The sequence below is a fragment of the Rhipicephalus microplus genome, chromosome 4 (assembly GCF_043290135.1).
Source record: "Rhipicephalus microplus isolate Deutch F79 chromosome 4, USDA_Rmic, whole genome shotgun sequence".
Taxonomy (NCBI): domain Eukaryota; kingdom Metazoa; phylum Arthropoda; class Arachnida; order Ixodida; family Ixodidae; genus Rhipicephalus; species Rhipicephalus microplus.
The window spans coordinates 222,495,588-222,515,890 of record NC_134703.1 but is presented as its reverse complement, the minus strand read 5'-3'; the positions used below and the strand labels follow the sequence as shown (position 1 = coordinate 222,515,890).

Genomic DNA, 20,303 nt, shown 5'->3' with positions numbered 1-20,303 from the left:
ACAAACAATATATTCTTGATTTCTGCATCTAAGCAATGTAGCAAGGCGAACGAGCTAGGGGTCAGGTAATGTAATAGTCAAGTTAATTGTACGACGCTTTTGCTTTCAAAATAGCTTTCATAATCATTGGGCTTCAATTACATTCACAGCAAGACAGCTAGCAGATGTTAAACTGAAAATTAGAACAGCAAATTGATGCGATCATGAAGAGATCAGAAAAGATGTTATACCGGACAAATCATGAGAACATACCATGTATGATTCTAGTAAAAAGAAGTATTAGTTCTATCCACACAATTTACTCTACCATTGTGTTTTTTTGGTGCTAAGCATTTTGAATGACGAGCAACACCGAATGAAAAGAATAACTTCACAGCAAAGCTTATTTAACATGCTTTGAGATTATGTCTTAATACGTTGGCTTTTTTTACAGGAAAAGCACACAGTAGTTTAAACTTAAACAGTCCACCGGATAAATTCTTCCTATCTCAGCTTTAATTATTCAGCATTATTATTAACATTATTAACATTATTATTAGCATTATTATCGCCGTTGAACAACATTGTGTGCACCCCCAAGTGGCTGGCCGACCCGGTATTTTGATTTATTCGCCTGGACGACAAGCGCCTTCAACGCGCCATTCAAGTGTTTAACGATGAGATGTGTTCGTACTCCACCCTCGACTTCATTGAAATGTACAAGAACATGCAGCCACTCTTTGACGCCCCACATGGCAACCTCGCTACCTTTTACATGGATGTGCCCGCGTCGTTTGATGCCATGATGGAACTTTTAAACTTTCAGTTTCACGGCATCCACGAGGAAGTGTCGGCTTTTGTCAACAACTTGTACAGCCTGGTCGAGAAGGCGATCCCGAAAAAAAATTGCATGGAAATCCTGTCCCCTCCGAGTGCAGGCAAAAACTTTTTTTTCGATCCTGTTCTTTCATTTTACATTAACCGCGGTACCATTCGCAACTTTAACCGCTACACTAGCTTTCCACTACAGGACACCGTGGGCCGTCGCATCCTGGTATGGAACGAGCCAAACTGTGAGTCATCCGCTTTCGATACTGTCAAAAAAATTTTTGGTGGTGATGTAGACTCGGTGGCTGTCAAGTATACTGCTGACCAGACTATTTCCAGGACACCCGTCATTGTGCTCTCAAACAACGAGGTGTTTCCTGATGACGAGGCCTTCAACCACCGCATGTGGCGCTACAAGTGGCGGGCGTGTCCTCCACTGAAGAAATACGACAAGAAAATTCACCCGATGGCCCTGGTGCTCCTTTTTGATACGTTTGTCATGAAAGAAACATACGTCGGCACGCGTCAGCTTGATCAATAAACAGTTTTTCAACCTAACATCCTGAGTACTTGGTCAATGCTTTGCATTTTCCGACTACATCGACAACGACAAGCGCGACAGCTGTCAGTTCAGTTCAGTTCAGTTCAGTTCAATAAATAAATTTCAATAAAGGTGCCATAGATAGCTGCTCAATTCCGATTATTACACTTAAATTACCGTTAATACACAACTACACCCTCCTCCCCCCTGCTTCTCACATTGGGCGGTAAGCCGATGACTAGGAGTGAAACAGCTGACTGCATCGCCCGGCGGAGGAAAACTATTAGATACGGAAAAAAAAGTGGTTGCCTCACCTGAGCGCGAACTTACTTAAGCGGCATCGAGGGTAGCAGACGATCCTTTTTCTGGCTCCACACAATCCGCAAAGAAATTTTGATGAGTAGCTAAGTGCCGACTATTCTGACTGGCAAGCACTGCCAACACTTCCACGAGCACATCATTTCAGCAGGTGCATGGTACTGACGCAACAAGAAATAACACCTGCATATGCTCGTATAAACACACACGCACAAACACACGCGCCATGCTATATAAGGGAAATAGCAGCATTTAGTCGTACGATAGTACATGTGCTATATTATTGCACTCCTCATCTTCCTGAGGTAGATTATTCTATTGGCGGTCTGCCAACAACTACGTATGTCGCAATTTCAAATCACTAATGTAATAACTTTTTTTTAAGTTTTTCCTAATGTCACATTTCGGGAGAAATAACCTGACCGCTTCAAATATTTCGTTATTTTCTTTTTAGAAGAAATTTAGGCTGAAAGCTGAAGCTGTATTTGAAGGGCCGGACACGTCCGTCATCATAGCTCTTTCTGCTGGTGCGTCATTCGAATGAGGCGCCAGCGTGACCTTGCCGGCTTAATCTATTACTAGGAGACAGTCCTGAGCCCAGAAAAAAATAAATATTGGAAATATTTAGCACGCTAATGAAAAATCTGGATATTTTTGGTGTGGTCCAAAACCTAAATTGAATATACAAAATATTGTGACTAAATAATATATTAGTGAAAGTGTTTCTATGCTTGTTACTGCTATACTTATGGCATAGAGTGTCGTTTTTTTATTGAAACAGCAATGTTAATAGGCCGAAAGGTTTAATGCTAATAAACCTTTTCTTAGCGAAGAAACATTCACTTTTAGGGCTCTGTTACCAACACTGTAGTGTGTTCTTTTTAATGATTTTCTCTAAAAATCTTGTGTGCGTGAACGATCGCTCGCATGACAACTGTTGCTGAGACACAGTTCTTTTACACAGTATACCAGTTTGCCAAGATTAATAAGCTTATAAGTGCGAAGAGCTCATGGTTGTAGTGGCCACCTCAGTGCGGCGATAATTCAGCCGCAAGGACGTTGACGACTTCACCGCTGGGGACGCCAACAATGCTTACAGAGAGCACCGATGAGCAGACCAAAGGCTGCCACTAGGACACCGTACTTCTGCGTACAATGGGTGAAGTAAAATTCCTGATTCCTCATTAAATTGTCCGCGTTTTGTGTGCGTACACTCTTAAAAAAAGGTGGTAATGGGACCTGCTACTTCCTTTACGACCCCTTTGCTGCGTATTGTGGCCATTTTACTACCTCAGAAGTATACTAGAGGTAGTAAATGTACGTGGTAGTAAATGGTACTACCTTAGGTAGTAAACATTACTATTTGAGTACGTGCACATAGAAACGCGCGCAGGGTTCCCCATCAGCGGGAAGGGGGACTTGCCGAAGGCCTTTATTAACACCCATTTTTATAATTTATTTTCCGTAAACCCCCCACACAACGTTCAGAATTGCGGATAAGAGCCCGAGTCCTGCTCTCCCCCGGCTACGGGGCTGTGGCGAAAGTTCATACGAGCGCTCCCTCTCCCTCACTATGTCAATGTATCGGGCAACTTATGCCCTACTTCTTCTAGATAATACATAAAGAGAACCCTGCTGGCACCTCCCAGTACACATGACCATGCGTGCACACAGACATCCGCTTCTGCCGTATAAAGGTAGAGGGTGCGGCCATATCTAATGTTTCTAGACCGAATGGGCCTTGAAACTTTTTCGGACAACCGAATAAAGTCTTCTAAGCAGCTAATATATATATATATATATATATATATATATATATATATATATATATATATATATATATATATATATAAAGTCATGCTGGGTCCAGGCAAGATTATCCGCAGTGAAGAAGACGCCCGTACGAAGTGATTTTTTTGACGTTTCGGCCGCGGGTCCAGCCTTCATCAGAATACAGTGTATGGCATGAGTGCTGTTTATATACATGTGCATATCAATAACATAAAAGTATGGAAACTGACATGAAAGGCGATATATGCGCATATATAAATGCAAATCACACGATTTGACGAAGTAGGGACAACATATTAAGAGATGCTTCACTACAACTCACCCGAGTTACCCTTCATCATTATCGTTTTTCAAGCAAAAAATATTGAACCGACAAAATCAAATTTCAGTAAATTTAGACCTGTCGTCTAATGAATCCGCCGCACTAGAGGCATTCGCATCTAAAAAGCGTCCTGAAATCTACGCATTGAAAATGAAGAAAATGTCGCGTGACGGTGTCTGGTGCCCTAACCAGAACAATGCATGCAATTCCGTCCCTTTGCAAACGAATACAGTACAAGCTTACCCCGATATTTCTTTGCCACCTTCCCTTGACAAAAAATCAGTCAAGGAGCAGAATAATATAGTAAAAACTGCGGACATTGTAATAACAGCTGAGGAACGCAGTGTTCTGTGCCGCTGTCTCAATTTCTGTCCTGCCACAGGTGGACACAGTGAATTTCAATAACTGAAAGACTTGGATAATTTTGCGCGCAACTTACGCTTGCGCGAGTTTTTTCATGACTGGCAAAATACAAATAATTTCACGAGCGCATTACCTTCTGTAAAACGTTGGGCACCTCCTTCACAACGAGACAGATGCTTAGATATGTATATCAAAGCTGTACAACGAGATGTACTACAGTCGTATCGAAAGCAAACGCCGTTTCGCCGTAACCTATCCACCAGTGAAATGAAAGCCCTAAATTACTTGTCCTCTCGCAACAACATCGTCATCAAGCCTGCAGACAAAGGTGGGGCTGTTTTCGTAATGATCAAGTCTGATTACGAAGCAGAGGCCAAAAGACAGCTAGAAGACACTAGTTTTTACAAGCATCTGGATCACGACCCCACTGAACAATTTAAATCTCTTTTCCAAAGCAGTTAGTTAGATCTTCTAGAAAACAAAAAGATGCTTGACAATGCGATTCATTCTCTTATTCCCCTAAGTCCTGTTTCCGGTCGTTTTTACCTTTTGTCTAAAATACACAAGATAAACAACCCTGGCCATCCCAATATTTCAGGTATAGGTACTGTCAAAGAAAAATTGTCAAGCTATGGCGATTCTCTGATCAGTAGTATTCCAGCGTCACTTCCGTCTTGCTTAAGGGACACTACTGACTTCGTTTTTGGTATAATTGATCTGAATATTCCTCAAGGTTCTTTTTTGGTCACACTAGACGTAGCGTTTTTATATACAAGCAATCCGCATGCAGACGGAATAGCGGCAGTCGCCAGGTCTTACGAAGCAGCATCGCCACATAAACTTATCGACAGCAGCACATTAGCAGTATTGCTCAGGCTTATTTTAGAGCTAATTAACTTTCAATTTGAAGGGCAACACTATGCCCACATTAGCGGCACGTCAATGGGCACGCGTATCGGACCCAACTACGCCAATATATTTATGGGCCAGCTTGAAAGTGAATTTTTGCAAACCCGCGCCCTGAAACCTTTTTATTATAAATGGTATATCCATGACATTTTTCTTATTTAGCCGCATGGTGAGGAGGAATTGCTTTCCTTCATATCTGACTTTAATGATGCCCATTCATCAATATCAATTTCTCACACCTATTCCATATCTACGCTTAGTTTTCTTGATGTCAGCATTCCGGTTGTAAATGATAAACTATCAACTGCTCTCTACAGGAAGCCTACAGACAGGCAACAGTATTTGCACTTTGGCAGTAGCCACGTGAAGCATTGCAAATATAGCATCCCTCACAGGCAGGCCTACCGCTTTAAAAGAATCTGCTCAGAGCAATCAGAGTTTCAACAAAATTGCAGAACACTGAAGGATGCTCTAGTCAAACAAAAATATCCACCGCAATTATTTGAGGACGCAAGAAAACGTTCCGGCATGCATAATCGTACGACAATGTTGTTCACTGCTAAAAACTTGACTCCCTCACCGCAGGCAAACTTAGTCCTTACCCATTCGGCCTGAGTTCCGCGTCTGTCGAATGTGCTAAGACAGCACCACAATATTCTGACGGAAAGTGAACGCTTAAGAACTATTTTCACCGAACCACCTAAAGCAGTGTATCTCAAAGCTAAAAATATTCGAGACATACTTTCATCATCATGATCGTCATAAACAGACTGTCCTGACACGATCAGTTGCCGTCTTTGCCGAAAACCGCGATGAAAAATATGCGCGTACATGCGCCCATGCCAACAAGTCACCAGCACTGGGTTCAACTTTTCCTTAAAAATCAAAGGCAGTCTCGACTGCGACTCCAAGAACGTGATATACTCGACAGAATGTGTGCTATGTAAAATACAGTACATTGGTGCAACAGAGGGGACTTTTAGACTGCGTTTTAACAACCCTGAATCTCAAGATAACACATTGCCCCACTTGCCCATTTCAAGACACGTGCACTTCCCTGACCACTGTTTTAAAAATCTACAGGTCACATTACTTGAATCTGGTTTCCGCACAAATAATTATAAAGCCCGCGAATCATTTCTCATCTATAAGTTCGACACCGTCACGTCTGGTCTAAATGAAAATGTAGGAAAACTCAGTTGCCTATCAATATAAGATGTATCACCCTGTCCATCTGTTCTCTACCTTGCTCAGCAAGTCACGCTACATTGCCTGTAGTGGTTGATTACATAGCAGCTTTGTAACGTCTTTTATATAGATCTTTGTGTTTTTTCTTTGTTATTATTCTAATGTATTTTTATTTTTTCTCCTTGCTATTACCGGTTGGACACTTCATGTTATGCACTTGATCTTTCATGTGTTTCATCTTTTATTTTTAAACAACGTGCTCGCGCATGGAAACGATGTCTTTTTGCACGTGTATCAGGTGCCCATCAAACCGTGTGACTTGCATTTATATATGCCCATATATCACCTTTCATCTCAGTTTTCATACCTTTATCTTATTGATATGCACATGTATACAAACAGCACTCATGCCATACACTGTATTCTGATGAAGGCCGGACCCGCGGCCGAAACGTCGTTAAAATCACTTCGTACGTGCACCTTCTTCACCGCTGGTATATATATATATATATATATATATATATATATATATATATATATATATATATATATATATATATATATATATATATATATATATATATATATATATATATATATATATATATATATATATATATATATATATATATATATATATATATATATATATATATATATATATATATATATATATATTTTAATGACCAAGAAAGAAAGACACTGGACGTTCGGTCTAGTTGCTTCGCCGATCAGTAGTTTTCGTTTACATCGTGGTGCCGAAAACCCTCGTGCGGACACGTCTCCTTCATGGCATGACTCGACGGGACCTTCTACTCGACCACGTCGTTTTGTGGGTGGCGAGGACTGCAACGGATCGTTCCTTATCGGCGTAGACAAGACTAGACTTCAACACCAGATCCGATGGATCACCTCAAGACCAAGCGCTTCGCTCGACGAGCCCAAAACACGAAGCTCTTGCAAGAAGCAAGATCACTGCTAGGTGACCCTACCGCGTACAAGCCCAAGCTCACAGGTATTTATGAGCGTTTGTGAGCGAGCAACAACGAGCTCTCGAAGATCAATGATACGCTCGAGGAGCACGCAGTGGACGAGGAGCTCGAAGCTGAGTATGTCGCGGCTGCTGAGTAAAACGACAAAGCTATAAGCATGCTCGCTGAGATTCGCTGCAAGATAGATGGTTTGCGACATGTAGACAGTACAGCAGCGGCTGCTCCTCAGAACGCAAACCCATCACCCTCTGACGTGCCAACCGCAATTGGCCCAAGACTGCCGAACCTTGGCATGCCAACATTTACAGGTGATATATATGAATGGTCGGCTTTCTGGGAACAGTTTGAGCAAACTGTCCGCCTGAACAACAATTTGTCAACAATGACAAAGTTCTTCTATCTACGTCATTATCTTGCGGGTGAAGCGGCAGCTGCGATATGTGGTTTTCCGACTTCCGAAACCTGTTATGCAGACACTATCAAGTTATTGAAGGAACACTTCAGAGATCGAAAATGGATCGAGCAACACCGCCTATCAGCGCTTCGCAATCTACCTCACAAAGAGTCAGGAAGCAACGTCCGTGGCTTTAGGCGACTTTACGATGCTGTGAAGCTGAATATCCGTTGTCTAACTGTGCTCAATGTTTCTACGCTTAGCTTTTTCGCTATGCTGATTGACTTTTTACAGAAAGCCCTACCGTACGACATCATTTCGGCCTACACACGTGCAAAGCGCAGTCAGGCACTAAGAGAAAACGGGTATGCTGCCAATGTCTTTAAGCCAAGCGTGGCAGCTGCTACATGTGATGCGGAGTTAAAGGAGCTGCTCACCTCTATACGTATAAAGCTAGAAAGTCGGGAGCAGTGCAAGCCTTTGATGACCGACTGCTGGATGACCGTGCACAGAGGACTCGAAGCGGAAGCACCAGCACGGCTTCCGTACAACACAACACATCGAGCAGCTGGGGTAAGTGTTTTTTCTGCAAGTCGAAGAAACATGGCACCCACGCTTGTGACGCGAACCTTGCCAGCGATTCGAAGAAAGGAATGCTTGCGAAAGACAACCGCTGCTATCGATGCACGTCCCGAGGACATCAGGCACGTTCGTGCCGCGTAAACTCACCGCTCAAGTTGTCACGGGAGGCACGCATCAAGTATGTGCGACTTGCACTATACGTCGAACCAAACAGCGACACCTTCTCGTCCAGTTGACTCCTCCGGCAGTACAGTAGGAATGATGTCTTCACAATCAGTTATGCTCTGTGAATAGAATTCACTGTGCGGGGGCACTACAAATCACAGTGAAATATATCTACAAACGTTTGGCGCCTTTGTCGTCAAAAGTGGCAAAACAAGGTATGTCCGAGGGACTCTCGATGGAAGGAGCCAGTGATCCTTTGTCACGGAAGATCTCGCCGAGACATTGCACCTACAGGTGCGGGGAGAAACACAAATTGTGCTGGATACGTTTGGCTGTTTATCACCAATTGCTGTGAAAAGACGGCAAGTGTAGAAGTTCCTTTGCGTAGCCAACACGGTTCTGACATTTGCACGTTGCGCGCAATCATTGTTCCAGTTATCTGCCATGATATTGCTTCCCTGAAAGCTGACAGCCATTTCGTTCAGATCCTGCGTCTTGAAAACAACGTCATTGTGGACGAAAAGAAGTTTGATGCGGAAACAGAAAATAGCCTCAGCTTGTTGATCGGTGGTGACGACCTCTGGCAAATCATGTCGGGACGTATCGTCAAAAGTGCAGAAGTTCCAGGACTGGTAGCAATTTATACAGCTTTTGGATGGACACTACAAGGACCCAGACACCTTGACTGCAGCTCTAGCCTAACATCCTGCATTCTGAAAGTGCAAGCAATCGTTGATGACGAATCAACCTCGCAGATCTTGCATTCTTTTTGGCAATTAGAAGCAGTGGGCATAGCAGATTGAACGGAACCTTCCCCCCCATGGGTTTGTTGCACGTTTACATGAAACCATTAGCAAAAAAAGCGACAGATACACTGTGCGTTGCTTTGGAAGGAAGATAAGAAACCACTTCTAGGGAACAACCAGGAAATTGCGCTATCGTGTCTACAAAGATTAACACGGAGGCTATCAACGATGGAAGGAATGTTGCAGCGATATGACAGAGTAATCCGGCAATATCTGGAGTCGGGTCACGCAGAAGTGGTGCCTAAGGATACTCCTCGGTATCGATTTGCTCAGCGGTGGTGGCATCGATTTGCTCAGCAGTGGTGGGGCATTTGCTCAGCGGTGGTGTCAACAAGAAAGACGTCTGGATCTTCAGTGATCGTTAGCTTCTGCTTTCGCAGGTTGGTTTTTTTTTGCTCACTGACTACCTTCAACGTATTGCCACCACCACTGCTGCGTCTATTGTACTTTCTGAGCTGTAGTTTCTTTTAACCTTTGTGCTGTGTGAACAGAAATGTCTGAGCTGTGTTTGGTCTGCAGTGAGGCTCTACCACATAATGCCTCGTATCGAACGTGCTCCGAATGTAACTACAGTTACCACTTCGGTTCATGTTCGGGTTTAACCAAAACCGCGTTCAAGTCTAAGGAAGACGCGATGAAAAAAACATGAAAGTGCCAGACATGCATCGTCTCAGCTGCTCGTAGCAATCAGTCTGCGGGACGTGACCTGAGAAATGAAAAAGCACTCCAAAAAGTGCTCTTGAAATTGACGAAAAGTTGGCCCAGTTACCAATAATGCAGAGCAGGGTGGATGCCCTTTTTTGTCAAAGAAACTGTCGATAAACTGGAGCACTCGATTGAGTACCTGTCGGAACAGTACGACACGGTGCTTGCATAATTTAAAAAGCAATCCGCTAAAATCGCAAGCCTAAAAAAGAAAGCTGAAAGTTTGGAATCGACTAACAGTACGCAGGAAGTTTCAGAATTAAGAAAACAAGTAAATGCTCTACAACAATACAGTAGGACGGCATAATTTAGAAATACAGGATATGCCAGTTGTCGATAAAGAGGATTTGCTTGGAAGTATTAACGAACTGGCTAACAAACTTCGCCTTCCCGCATTGACCCGCACTGACCTTGGGGCGTTACACAGACTGCTAGCTAAGCCTAAAAACAATCCCGCAATACTAGTTTGTTTCACTTCACGTGTTTTACGTGATGAGTCGATGTCCAAACAAACTGAACTTAGAGATGCTAGACTTGCGATTCAATTTAGAGACAATTTGACGCCGCAGAACAAAAAACTTCTCTGGATGATAAAGGCAAAGGCCCGGGAAATGCACTACGATTTTGTGTGGCAGAAGGATGGAAAACTTTTTGTACGTTAAGCTTCCGGCCAGCGTGCATTGCGCATCGAATGTGAAGCGGATCTTGATAAAATTGCTTGAGCGCACATAATTTCGCCACGTTCTTGCTTTCCCTTTTTGCATTTCTGTTTCATTGGCTGATCACACTAAGATTGTGTATCACGATGTTTCTTCGTTCAATTATTTAGTAGATAACGTGAGCAGAAGAGATGATACCTTGTCTGTCTTCCATGTAAATATGAGAAGCTTGAAGAACAAACAACTAGATATTGATTCATTTTTTGAGCCGCTTGACTACAATTTTAACTTCATGGCACTTACGGAAACTTGGTATCAAAATGATCAGGACGTTGTACAATCTTCTGGTTATAGATCAGAAGGTGTTTATAGACCCGATCGTAGAGGTGGAGGAACCTGTTTGTATATTAAGAATGGTACTACTTATGATGTGTTGGGTGAATTTTTGGGTGTTATGGCAAATTGTGAATCTGTTGTTGTTAAGAGCGTGGGAACAGTTATTGCTTCGGTTTACCACCCTCTTTATATGATACTAAACCTTTTTTGAATATATAACTTCCCTGTTTCAATATGTGTCTACAGAAATTTTGCCTATTGTTCTTGTTGGTGATTTTAACATTGACATATTGAGAAACACTCCACAATCAGGTCAATTATTAAACTTGATCGAATCATACTCTTGTGGAAATGTAATAAGTTCACCAACGAGAATTACAAAATTAAGTGAAACCCTGATGGATTTGTGTGTTACTAACTTTAATAAAAGTCATGGTATTTCTGGAATTTTTGCGAGCGATTTGAGTGACCACCTACCCATTTTCTGCATCTTTCCTACTAGAAAAAACAGAATATGCCGAACTCGTACTGCTCCTGTTCCTTATCGTAGGTTTGAGGAAACATCTCTCTCTGCTTTTCGCTAAATGATTGAGCTTGTCGACTGGTCAAGTGTTCTCGAGGAAGAAAACCCAAGCATCTCATACGATAGATTTCTGAAAGAGGTCAAGTGTTGCTACGGGGAAGCTTTCCCTAAACGTTATGCGAAAATACAGGAAAAAAGTAGAAAACCATGGGTAACAAAAGAGTTACATCTGAGAAATAAACCACGAGAAATCATGTACCATCAATTTATCAATTTAAAAGACTTAGCGCTTCTTAACGAGTATAAGAAAGTGAGAAACAAGTGAAACTCTGACCTCAAGAAAGCTAGGCCTGTATATTATAAAAACAGATTCCTTGCTGTTTCCGATGACCCTAAAAAAGTTTGGAACACATTAAGTTCTCTAGTTGGTCAAGAACAAAATATTATTCCTAGCACGTTGGTGAATGATGGTATCTCATACAGTAAAGAGGCTTTGTCAAATAAATTCAATTCCTTCTTCTTAACCTCTGGTACATATTCGTCTTCCAACAAGCAATTAAACGTTGAAAAATACATAGTTTTCTCTTGTATGAATTCTCTATTTCTGTCGCCATGTAGTGAATTGGAGATATATTCTTTTCTTATGGGGCCAAATAAAAATGCTGCGACCGGTAACGATCAAATCAAAGCCATTCCAATAACTTTTGTTGCAAATTTACTTGCAGCACCTTTACAACATATCTTCAACAGAGCGCTAGTTATAGGCATTTTCCCAGCGGCCATGAGAACTGCGAGGGTAACAATCTTGCATAAAAGAGGCGCTATCAATGATTTTAATAATTACTGGTCAATATCGGTGTTACCCTTATTCTCGAAATTGTTTGAAAACGTAATAAAAACAAGGATAACCAAGTTTCTCAATGATCATGGACTACTTGCCTGTGAGCAATTCGTCTTTCGAGCAAAGAAATCTACGGAAATGGCATTCATAGTAATGAGGGCTGCAGCGCGAGCACGAATGTGCTAGAAGAAACAGACAAAGTCGAGGTACGGAAGGCAAAAGAGGACAACACGAGCGCTCGTGTTGTCCTCTTTGCCTTCCGTACCTCGACTTTGTCTGTTTCTTCTAGCACATTCGTGCTCGCGCTGCAGCCCTCATTACTATGAATTCAAACCAACTAGCCCAAATCGCCATTCTTCGGAAATGGCATTACTTGGCATTAAAGAACTAATCGCTCAAAATATAGACAGAAAGCAGGTCACCCTGGGAATATTTTTAGACTTTGGAAAGGCATTCGATTCGGTTAAGCATGATATTCTGTTCAAAAAATTACCGTAATATGGCATTCGAGGTATGGCTCTAGAGTTAGTACGTAGCTATTTAACAGACAGGGTACAATATACATGTGTTTACGGCTATAATTACCAGTTAAAACCGGTAACACTAGGTGTGCCCCAGGGTTCTATACTGGGATCTCTGTTTTTTATTATTTATATAAATGACATCGTGCATGTGCCAGTGGCTTCTTCTATAGTTATGTATGCAGATGATACAAGCTTGTTCTTCTCTGGCAGCTGTCTAAAAGATCTCCAAAAGAAATTGAATGAATGCCTGGTCTCAATCTCTGACTGGCTAGATTCAAACCAAGTACAGCTGAATGTTAGTAAAACTAAATTTATTTTATTTAGGAGCGAAAACAAAAGTGAAGATTACAGGATTTCTCTCTGGTGTAAAAATAATGAAATCCAACGAGTCTCTTTGTATAAATTTTTAGGTGTACTTTTTAATGAGCACTTGAGTTGGACACCTTAAATAAATAAAGTACATGCCAATATGTCTCGATTAATTTCGGTTTTAAATAAACTTAGGTCCCTAGTTCGAAACTGGGTAAAGCTCCAGCTATATAACTTTTTGGTTCATTCCCATCTACATTACTGTCTATTAATTTGGGGCACAACTTCAAAAACCAGTCTTGGCAGGCTGTTACATTTACAAAAAAGATCTGTACGCTACATAGAAAGTCTGAAACCTAGAGAACATACTCCTCCATATTTGGCAAGCTTCACATACTTACCGTCTACCAATTATACAATCTTAAACTCAGCCTATATGTCATTAATGAAATAGGAAACACCGTTGGCACTTATATGGAGCATTGCTACCCAAACTATACTCCCTATGAACTACACTTTGATCGTTTTCGATTGCCTTTTTTCAAAACAACATATGGTAAGCAAACTTTATCATATCAAATACCTTATCTACTCCACGATAATAGCTATGTCTGTGAACTTTTAAAAGAACATAACACTATAAACAGTGTGAAGAAAAAAAGTTAAGATGTACTTTCTTTCTTGTAAGGAGCCTTATTTGTATTAGTTATTATAAATATTTGTTTTTGTGTCGTTTGTGCTTGTGCATATCAATTAGATGAAAATTGCTCAATTTCTTTCTTTTCAATTGTATTTCTCTATGGTACTTAGTAATATTGCCAGAAAGTTATACTTGTTGCATTTATATATATATATATATATATATATATATATATATATATATATATATATATATATATATATATATATTGTTGAGATGTTTATTGGCGGACACTTGTCGACGGTGCTTGACAGCGACAGTCAATGCGGGTACCGACTCTCTGCACGAGCTGCTCTTCTTCTTGCTAAAAAGGGCAACCCACTAGAAGGCGCTGGAGAGGACGACCCACTGTTCGAAGGCTTCACCACAACTACCCCGGGTACGAAGAGGGAGCCGCCTGGCGACCTAGCAGCTGGTTACTATGAGCGGGTCGTGGTAGGCTTTGAGGCGCTCCACGTTGACAATGTCGCGCCCTCGACGGCGCATGTCCGAAGATGGTTCGATGGGTTCGATCACGTAATTTACAGGGGAAGTGCGTTCGACGACACGGTAGGGGCCTTCGTATTTGGGCAATAGTTTTGAAGATAGGCCAGTTGAAGTGGTAGGGATCGAGAGCCAGACGAGCGCTCCAGGGAGGAACATGGGCGCAGTAGTGCTGGTGTCAGCGCGAATGCCTTTTTGCCGCTCTTGATCATGCGTTGTAAAGGTCCTTGCAAGCTCTCGACACTCTTCAGCAAGCTTGGCTGTAGCAGAAATAGGCGCCCACTCTGACGCATTTGGCTTGTGCGGAAGTATAGTGTCGATGGTGTGCGACGGGTGCCTTCCATATAATAAAAAGAAAGGTGAAAAGCCAGTAGTGCTCTGAGGGGCGGTGTTATATGCGTAGGTGACGAAGGGTAGAATGGAATCCCAATTTGTGTGATCGGTGGCGATGTACTTGGAGAGCATGTCGCCGAGCGTACGGTTGAAGCGTTCAGTGAGGCCATTCGTCTGCGGGTGGTAAGCGGCAGTTTTGCGGTGAACAACGTTGCACTCTTTGAGAATGGCTTCGACGACTTCAGACAGGAAGACGCGGCCTCAATCACTGAGCAGTTCCTGAGGTGGACCGTGTCGCAGCATGAATCGTTGGAGCAGGAAGGAGGCCACATCGCTCGCTGTAGCCGCGGGGAGAGCGGCAGTTTCGGCGTATCGCGTGAGGTGGTCCACAGCAACAATGGCCCAGCGGTTACCGGCCGACGTTAGTGGAAGTGGCCCATACAAATCGATGCCAACGCGCCCAAACGGCCTGGCAGGGCAAGGTAGAGGTTGCAGACCTACCGGCGACAGGTGCGTTGAAGTTTTGCGGCGCTGACATTCTATGCAGGAGCGAACGAATTTCTGCACATAGCGGTACATTCCGCGCCAAAAGTACCGTTGGCGAATGCGCTGGTAAGTCTTCGATACGCCGGAGTGCGCACATTGCGGATCAGTATGAAAGGATTCGCATATGTCAGAGCGCAGACTGCGGGGTATGACTAGTAGCCACTGGCGGCCGTCACCGCTGTAATTGTGTCGGTGGAGAAGGTCGTCACGAACGGCGAAATGGTGGGCTTGACGACGCAACGCGCGAGTGGATGTAGTGGACGGATCAGTCAGCAAGTCTATCAGTGAGGCAATCCATTGATCCTTGCGCTGTTCAGTAGCAACGGCATGAATGCTAATGGAAGAAACGGCAAGGTGAGACGCTGAGTCGTGGGCATTGTCGTCAGGCAAGGGAGAGCGCGACAGGGCGTCGGCGTCAGCATGTTGCCTTCCGTTGCGGTACAGCACGCGGATGTCGTAATCTTGCAGGCGAAGTGCCCACCGGGCGAGACGGCCTGAGGGATCTTTCAATGATGCCAACCAGCATAGTGCGTGATGGTCGGTGACTACATCAAATGGGCGACCATATAAATAAGGTCGGAACTTGGTAAGGGCCCAGACGATTGCCAGACATTCTTTTTCAGTGACGGTGTAATTAGTCTCGGCTTTTGTAAGCGTACGGCTTGCATATGCCACGACATATTCCGGGAACCCTGGTTTGCGCTGCGCAAGGACAGCGCCGACACCGACACCACTGGCGTCCGTGTGTACCTCTGTAGGGGCAGTAGGGTCGTAGTGGCGGAGTATGGGAGGCGACGTCAGTAAACGACGGAGCGTTGTGAATGCGTCGTCACACTGAGATGACCACGAATGGAGAGGCCCGTTGCTACCGAGGAGCTTTGTCAGCGGCGATACGATAGACGCGAAGTTTCGGATGAAGCGCCGAAAGTAGGAACACAGTCCTATGAAACTGCGCAGTTCCTTGACGGATGTCGGCTTGGGGAACTCGGTCACGGCCCGAAGCTTGGCTGGATCGGGGAGAATTCCGTCCTTGGACACGACGTAGCCGAGTATTGTCAACTGCCGAGCTGCAAATCGGCACTTCTTTAGGTTCAGTTGTAAACGGGCGTCACTCAGACGCGTTAAAACATGCCGCAGGCGTTGAAGGTGCGTGGAGAAGTCCGGAGCGAAAACGACGACGTCATCGAGGTAGCACAGGCACGTGTGCCATTTCAGGTCACGTAGAACGGTATCCATCATGCGCTCAAAGGTGGCAGGCGCATTGCACAGCCCAAACGGCATGACGTTGAATTCGTACAAGCCGTCGGGAGTGACGAAAGCGGTCTTCGGTCGAGCGTCCTCAGCCATAGGTACTTGCCAGTACCCTGAGCGCAAATCTAGAGATGAAAAGAATTCGGCTCCTTGCAGGCGGTCAATCGCGTCATCCACACGCGGTAGTGGGTACACGTCCTTACGAGTGATCTTGTTGAGACGTCGGTAGTCCACACAGAACCGCACAGAACCGTCCTTCTTCGCGACGAGAACGACAGGAGACGCCCAGGGGCTGTTAGAGGGTCGAATAACATCGCGGCGTAGCATGTCGTCCACTTGCTCGTTGACTACACGGCGTTCTGTGGGAGATACGCGATATGGACGTTGCCGTAGTGGTGGTTGGGCGCCTGTGTCAATGCGATGCGTAACAGTGGATGTGCGGCCGAGAGAAGGTTGAGATACATCGAAAGAAGAGCGGAATTCTTCCAACAGGGCCAGAAGCTGGGAGCGCTGTACCGGCGTAAGGTTGTCGGCAATGGAAGGACCAAATACATCAGCGGATGATGAAACAGATGTAGAAACAGCACTAAGCGTATTTGAACTTCGGCAGTGCGTGTCATCAGGTTGATCCATGACTTGTGCGTCTTCGATGGGTTCCACGCTGCCGAGACATTCCCCTCGCACCAACGTAACACTGTACGGGGATGAGTTCAGAACAAAAATAGTGGTGCTGCCGCGAGTTACTTGCACGGTCGCGAAAGGAACCAGCAAACCTTTTCTTGTGAAAACACGGTGAGATGGTGAGAGGAGTGCAGCGGTGTCTGAAAGACTTGCACAGTAGACCGACACCGCCGCGGACGAGTTTGCAGGCACTTGCGTGTCGTCTCTGACGAGTAATTTGCTTGCAGCAGGTGGACTGTCAGCCGGCGTCAAAGAAGAGAATGGTGTCAGCTCTATTTCTGCTGGTGCGCAATGAATGACGGCGTCGTGGCGGGAGAGAAAATCCCATCCTAGGATAACGTCGTGAGAGCATGAAGAAATTATGATGAATTCGACGGCATACATCACGTCCTGAATCATGAGGCGGGCTGTACACATCGCTGTAGGGTGAATGCTTTGGGCGCTGGCTGTACGGAGGGAGAGCCCGGAAAGTGGCGTGGTCACTTTGCGCAGTAATCGGCTAAGCTTTGCGTCCATCACGGATACGGCGGCTCCAGTATCTACAAGGGCAGATGCACGAACACCACCCACAAGCACGTCTATCACGTTCGATGGTCTTTCCTGAGGGCTTCCGCAGTTCGACAGCGTCGCAGCCCTTGCCTCGTGGACTGCGACGACTAGTTTTCCTGGTCACCCTCTAGTGGACGTGGCCGCATCGGCGACAGTGAGCGACGTCGCGGAGAATGTGAGCGGCGGGTAGATGGAGCCGGGCGGGACGATGGTGACGTAGGTGGCGGTTGGTCATAAAAGCGGCTCGATTGGCTGGGAAAACTGGAGGCGACCTGTGGTCGCTGCACACGATTGCAGTAGCGTGCTACGTGACCGACGCAACCACAAGCAAAGCAGATGGGGCGATTGTCCGCAGTGCGCCATCGGTTCGCGGGTCCCATCCATGTCGAAGAACGCGATGGGCGAGCCGGCTGCTGATATAACTGCATAGTGGGCGACACACGGGGCACGTGGATGACGTCGGTATATGTAGGCGGCACAGTTTCTCCGAAGGCCTGGGGTCTGGCGATGGTATCGCTGTAACCAAGAGGGCCAGTCACAGGAATCGGTGGGGGTGGCCTGGCGACAACTTGGGCGTAACTGAGTGGTGTAGATACTGGAGGCGGCTGGTGATATTCTGAAACGACCTCCGCGATTTCCTGCTGAATGGCTCGGCGGAGGGGAGGCAGAAGTGTGCTTGACGACTGTTCAGCACGTTGCGGGGAAGCAAAGGCCAGTAAAGAGACCTGGCGGGCCACTTCCTCACGCACGAATGACTTCATTTCAGCAAGCAAGGCGGTGTGGTCCGGAAGTGTTGACAAGGCCGAGAGATCAGCGTCACGTGAGGGTGGTCGACGGGTCATCGAGCGCTGCCGTCGCAGCTCCTCGTAGCTTTGGCAAAGTGTAATGATCTCTGCCACAGTGCGAGGGTTCTTGGCCAGGAGCATGGTGAAGGCATCGTCGGCGATGCCTTTTAGAACATGGGTAATTCTGTCGGCCTCTGACATGCTCGCGTCCACTTTCTTGCACAAGTCAAGGATGTCCTCTAAATGGGAACATGGCGTCGGCGCAGGAGGAAGCGTTTGCTGTGCGGCGTCTTGGTGCATGGTAGAAGGCACGGTGCGGGATCGAAGCTCCAGGGGCATCAAATACTAACCGAAGGTGTTAGAAGGGCACAGCACCTCCACCAAATTGTTGAGATGTTTATTGGCGGACACTTGTCGACGGTGCTTGACAGCGACAGTCAATGCGGGTACCGACTCTCTGCACGAGCTGCTCTTCTTCTTGCTAAAAAGGGCAACCCACTAGAAGGCGCTGGAGAGGACGACCCATGTTCGAAGGCTTCACCACAATATATATATATATATATATATATATATATATATATATATATATATATATATATATAGAACTTGAAGGGAAGGCACGACAGGTCCGGGTATTTTCTATATTGAAATATAGATCCACAAATTTAATGAATGGTGTTAAATTGACCCATCATTGTACATCCGTCCGTCAGACTCCCGCGTTATTAGGCACAAACATTCATACACACTGAAAGAGTACTCTTACCGCAATGACACGTTCAAACACTCCTTTTTTCCACTTGCCATAAGGAAATGGAACTGTTTGGATTCCTCCATAACTAGTGCGAAATCGGTATCCGACTTTGCACTAAAATTAGAAATTATGTTCTCTTAATGCGGCAATACTCGCATTACCAGAAGCATTGCGCCACCAGTGAAAGCGTATTAGTGGAGTGTACAAGTGTCAACTGGAGTGTTTGGTTGTTAGCTATTTGTTTGCCTGTGTACCACTGCACTTCATGCAAAATTTGTCTTCTTTTTGGTGATGGTTTCTTTGTCTTTGCAGATGTAAACGATTTGTATATTTTTCGCGCTTGTACTTTGTGATGACTGTCATTTCACTACATTTCTGTTAATGTACCACCTGCATGTACAATCTGTACGCCCACCTGCTATGGTCTCGGAATGAGACTGGCAGTATTGATAATAAATAAATAAAAATAAATAAATTTATGGATCAAGAAGGATCCATAACCCAATCAAGAAGGGTGTAAGGCAGGCGGACACAATCTCCCCAATGCTATTTACCGCGTGCTTGCAGGAGGTTTTCAGATGCCTAGAATGGGAACAGTTAGGGATAAGAGTCAATGGAGAATACCTTAGTAACCTACGCTTCGCCGATGACATTGCATTGCTGAGTAACTCATGGGACCAATTGCAACTCATGATTACGGAGTTAGACAAGGAGAGCAGAAAGGTGGGTCTTAAAATTAATCTGCAGAAAACGAAAGTAATGTACAACAACCTCGGCAAGGAGCAGCGCTTCGAGATAGGTAATAGTGCACTTGAAGTTGCAAAAGACTATGTCTACTTAGGGCAGGTAATAACCGCAGAGCCGAACCACGAGATTGAAATAACTAGAAGAATAAGAATGGGGTGAAGCACTCTCAAATTATGACAGGTAGATTGCCACTATCCCTCAAGAGAAAGGTATATAACAGCTGTATCTTGCCGGTACTTAGCTACGGAGCAGAAACCTGGAGACTCACAAAGAGGGTTCAGCTTAAATTGAGGACGACGCAGCGAGCAATGGAAAGAAAAATGGTAGGTGTAACCTTAAGAGACAAGAAGAGAGTAGAGTGGATTAGGGAACAAACAGGGGTTAAGGATATCATAGCTG

The 20,303-nt window shown here is 44.7% G+C and overlaps 1 protein-coding gene across 1 annotated transcript; it reads left to right on the top strand.

Annotated features, from left to right (window-relative positions):
• The first annotated feature begins 563 nt into the window (after window positions 1–563).
• On the top strand, window positions 564–1,365 carry LOC119171506 (uncharacterized). Its single transcript, XM_037422294.2, has one exon. The coding sequence runs from the start codon at window positions 662–664 to the stop codon at window positions 1,346–1,348; it is 687 nt and encodes a 228-aa protein (XP_037278191.2). The 5' UTR covers window positions 564–661; the 3' UTR covers window positions 1,349–1,365.
• The last annotated feature ends 18,938 nt before the right edge of the window (window positions 1,366–20,303 follow it).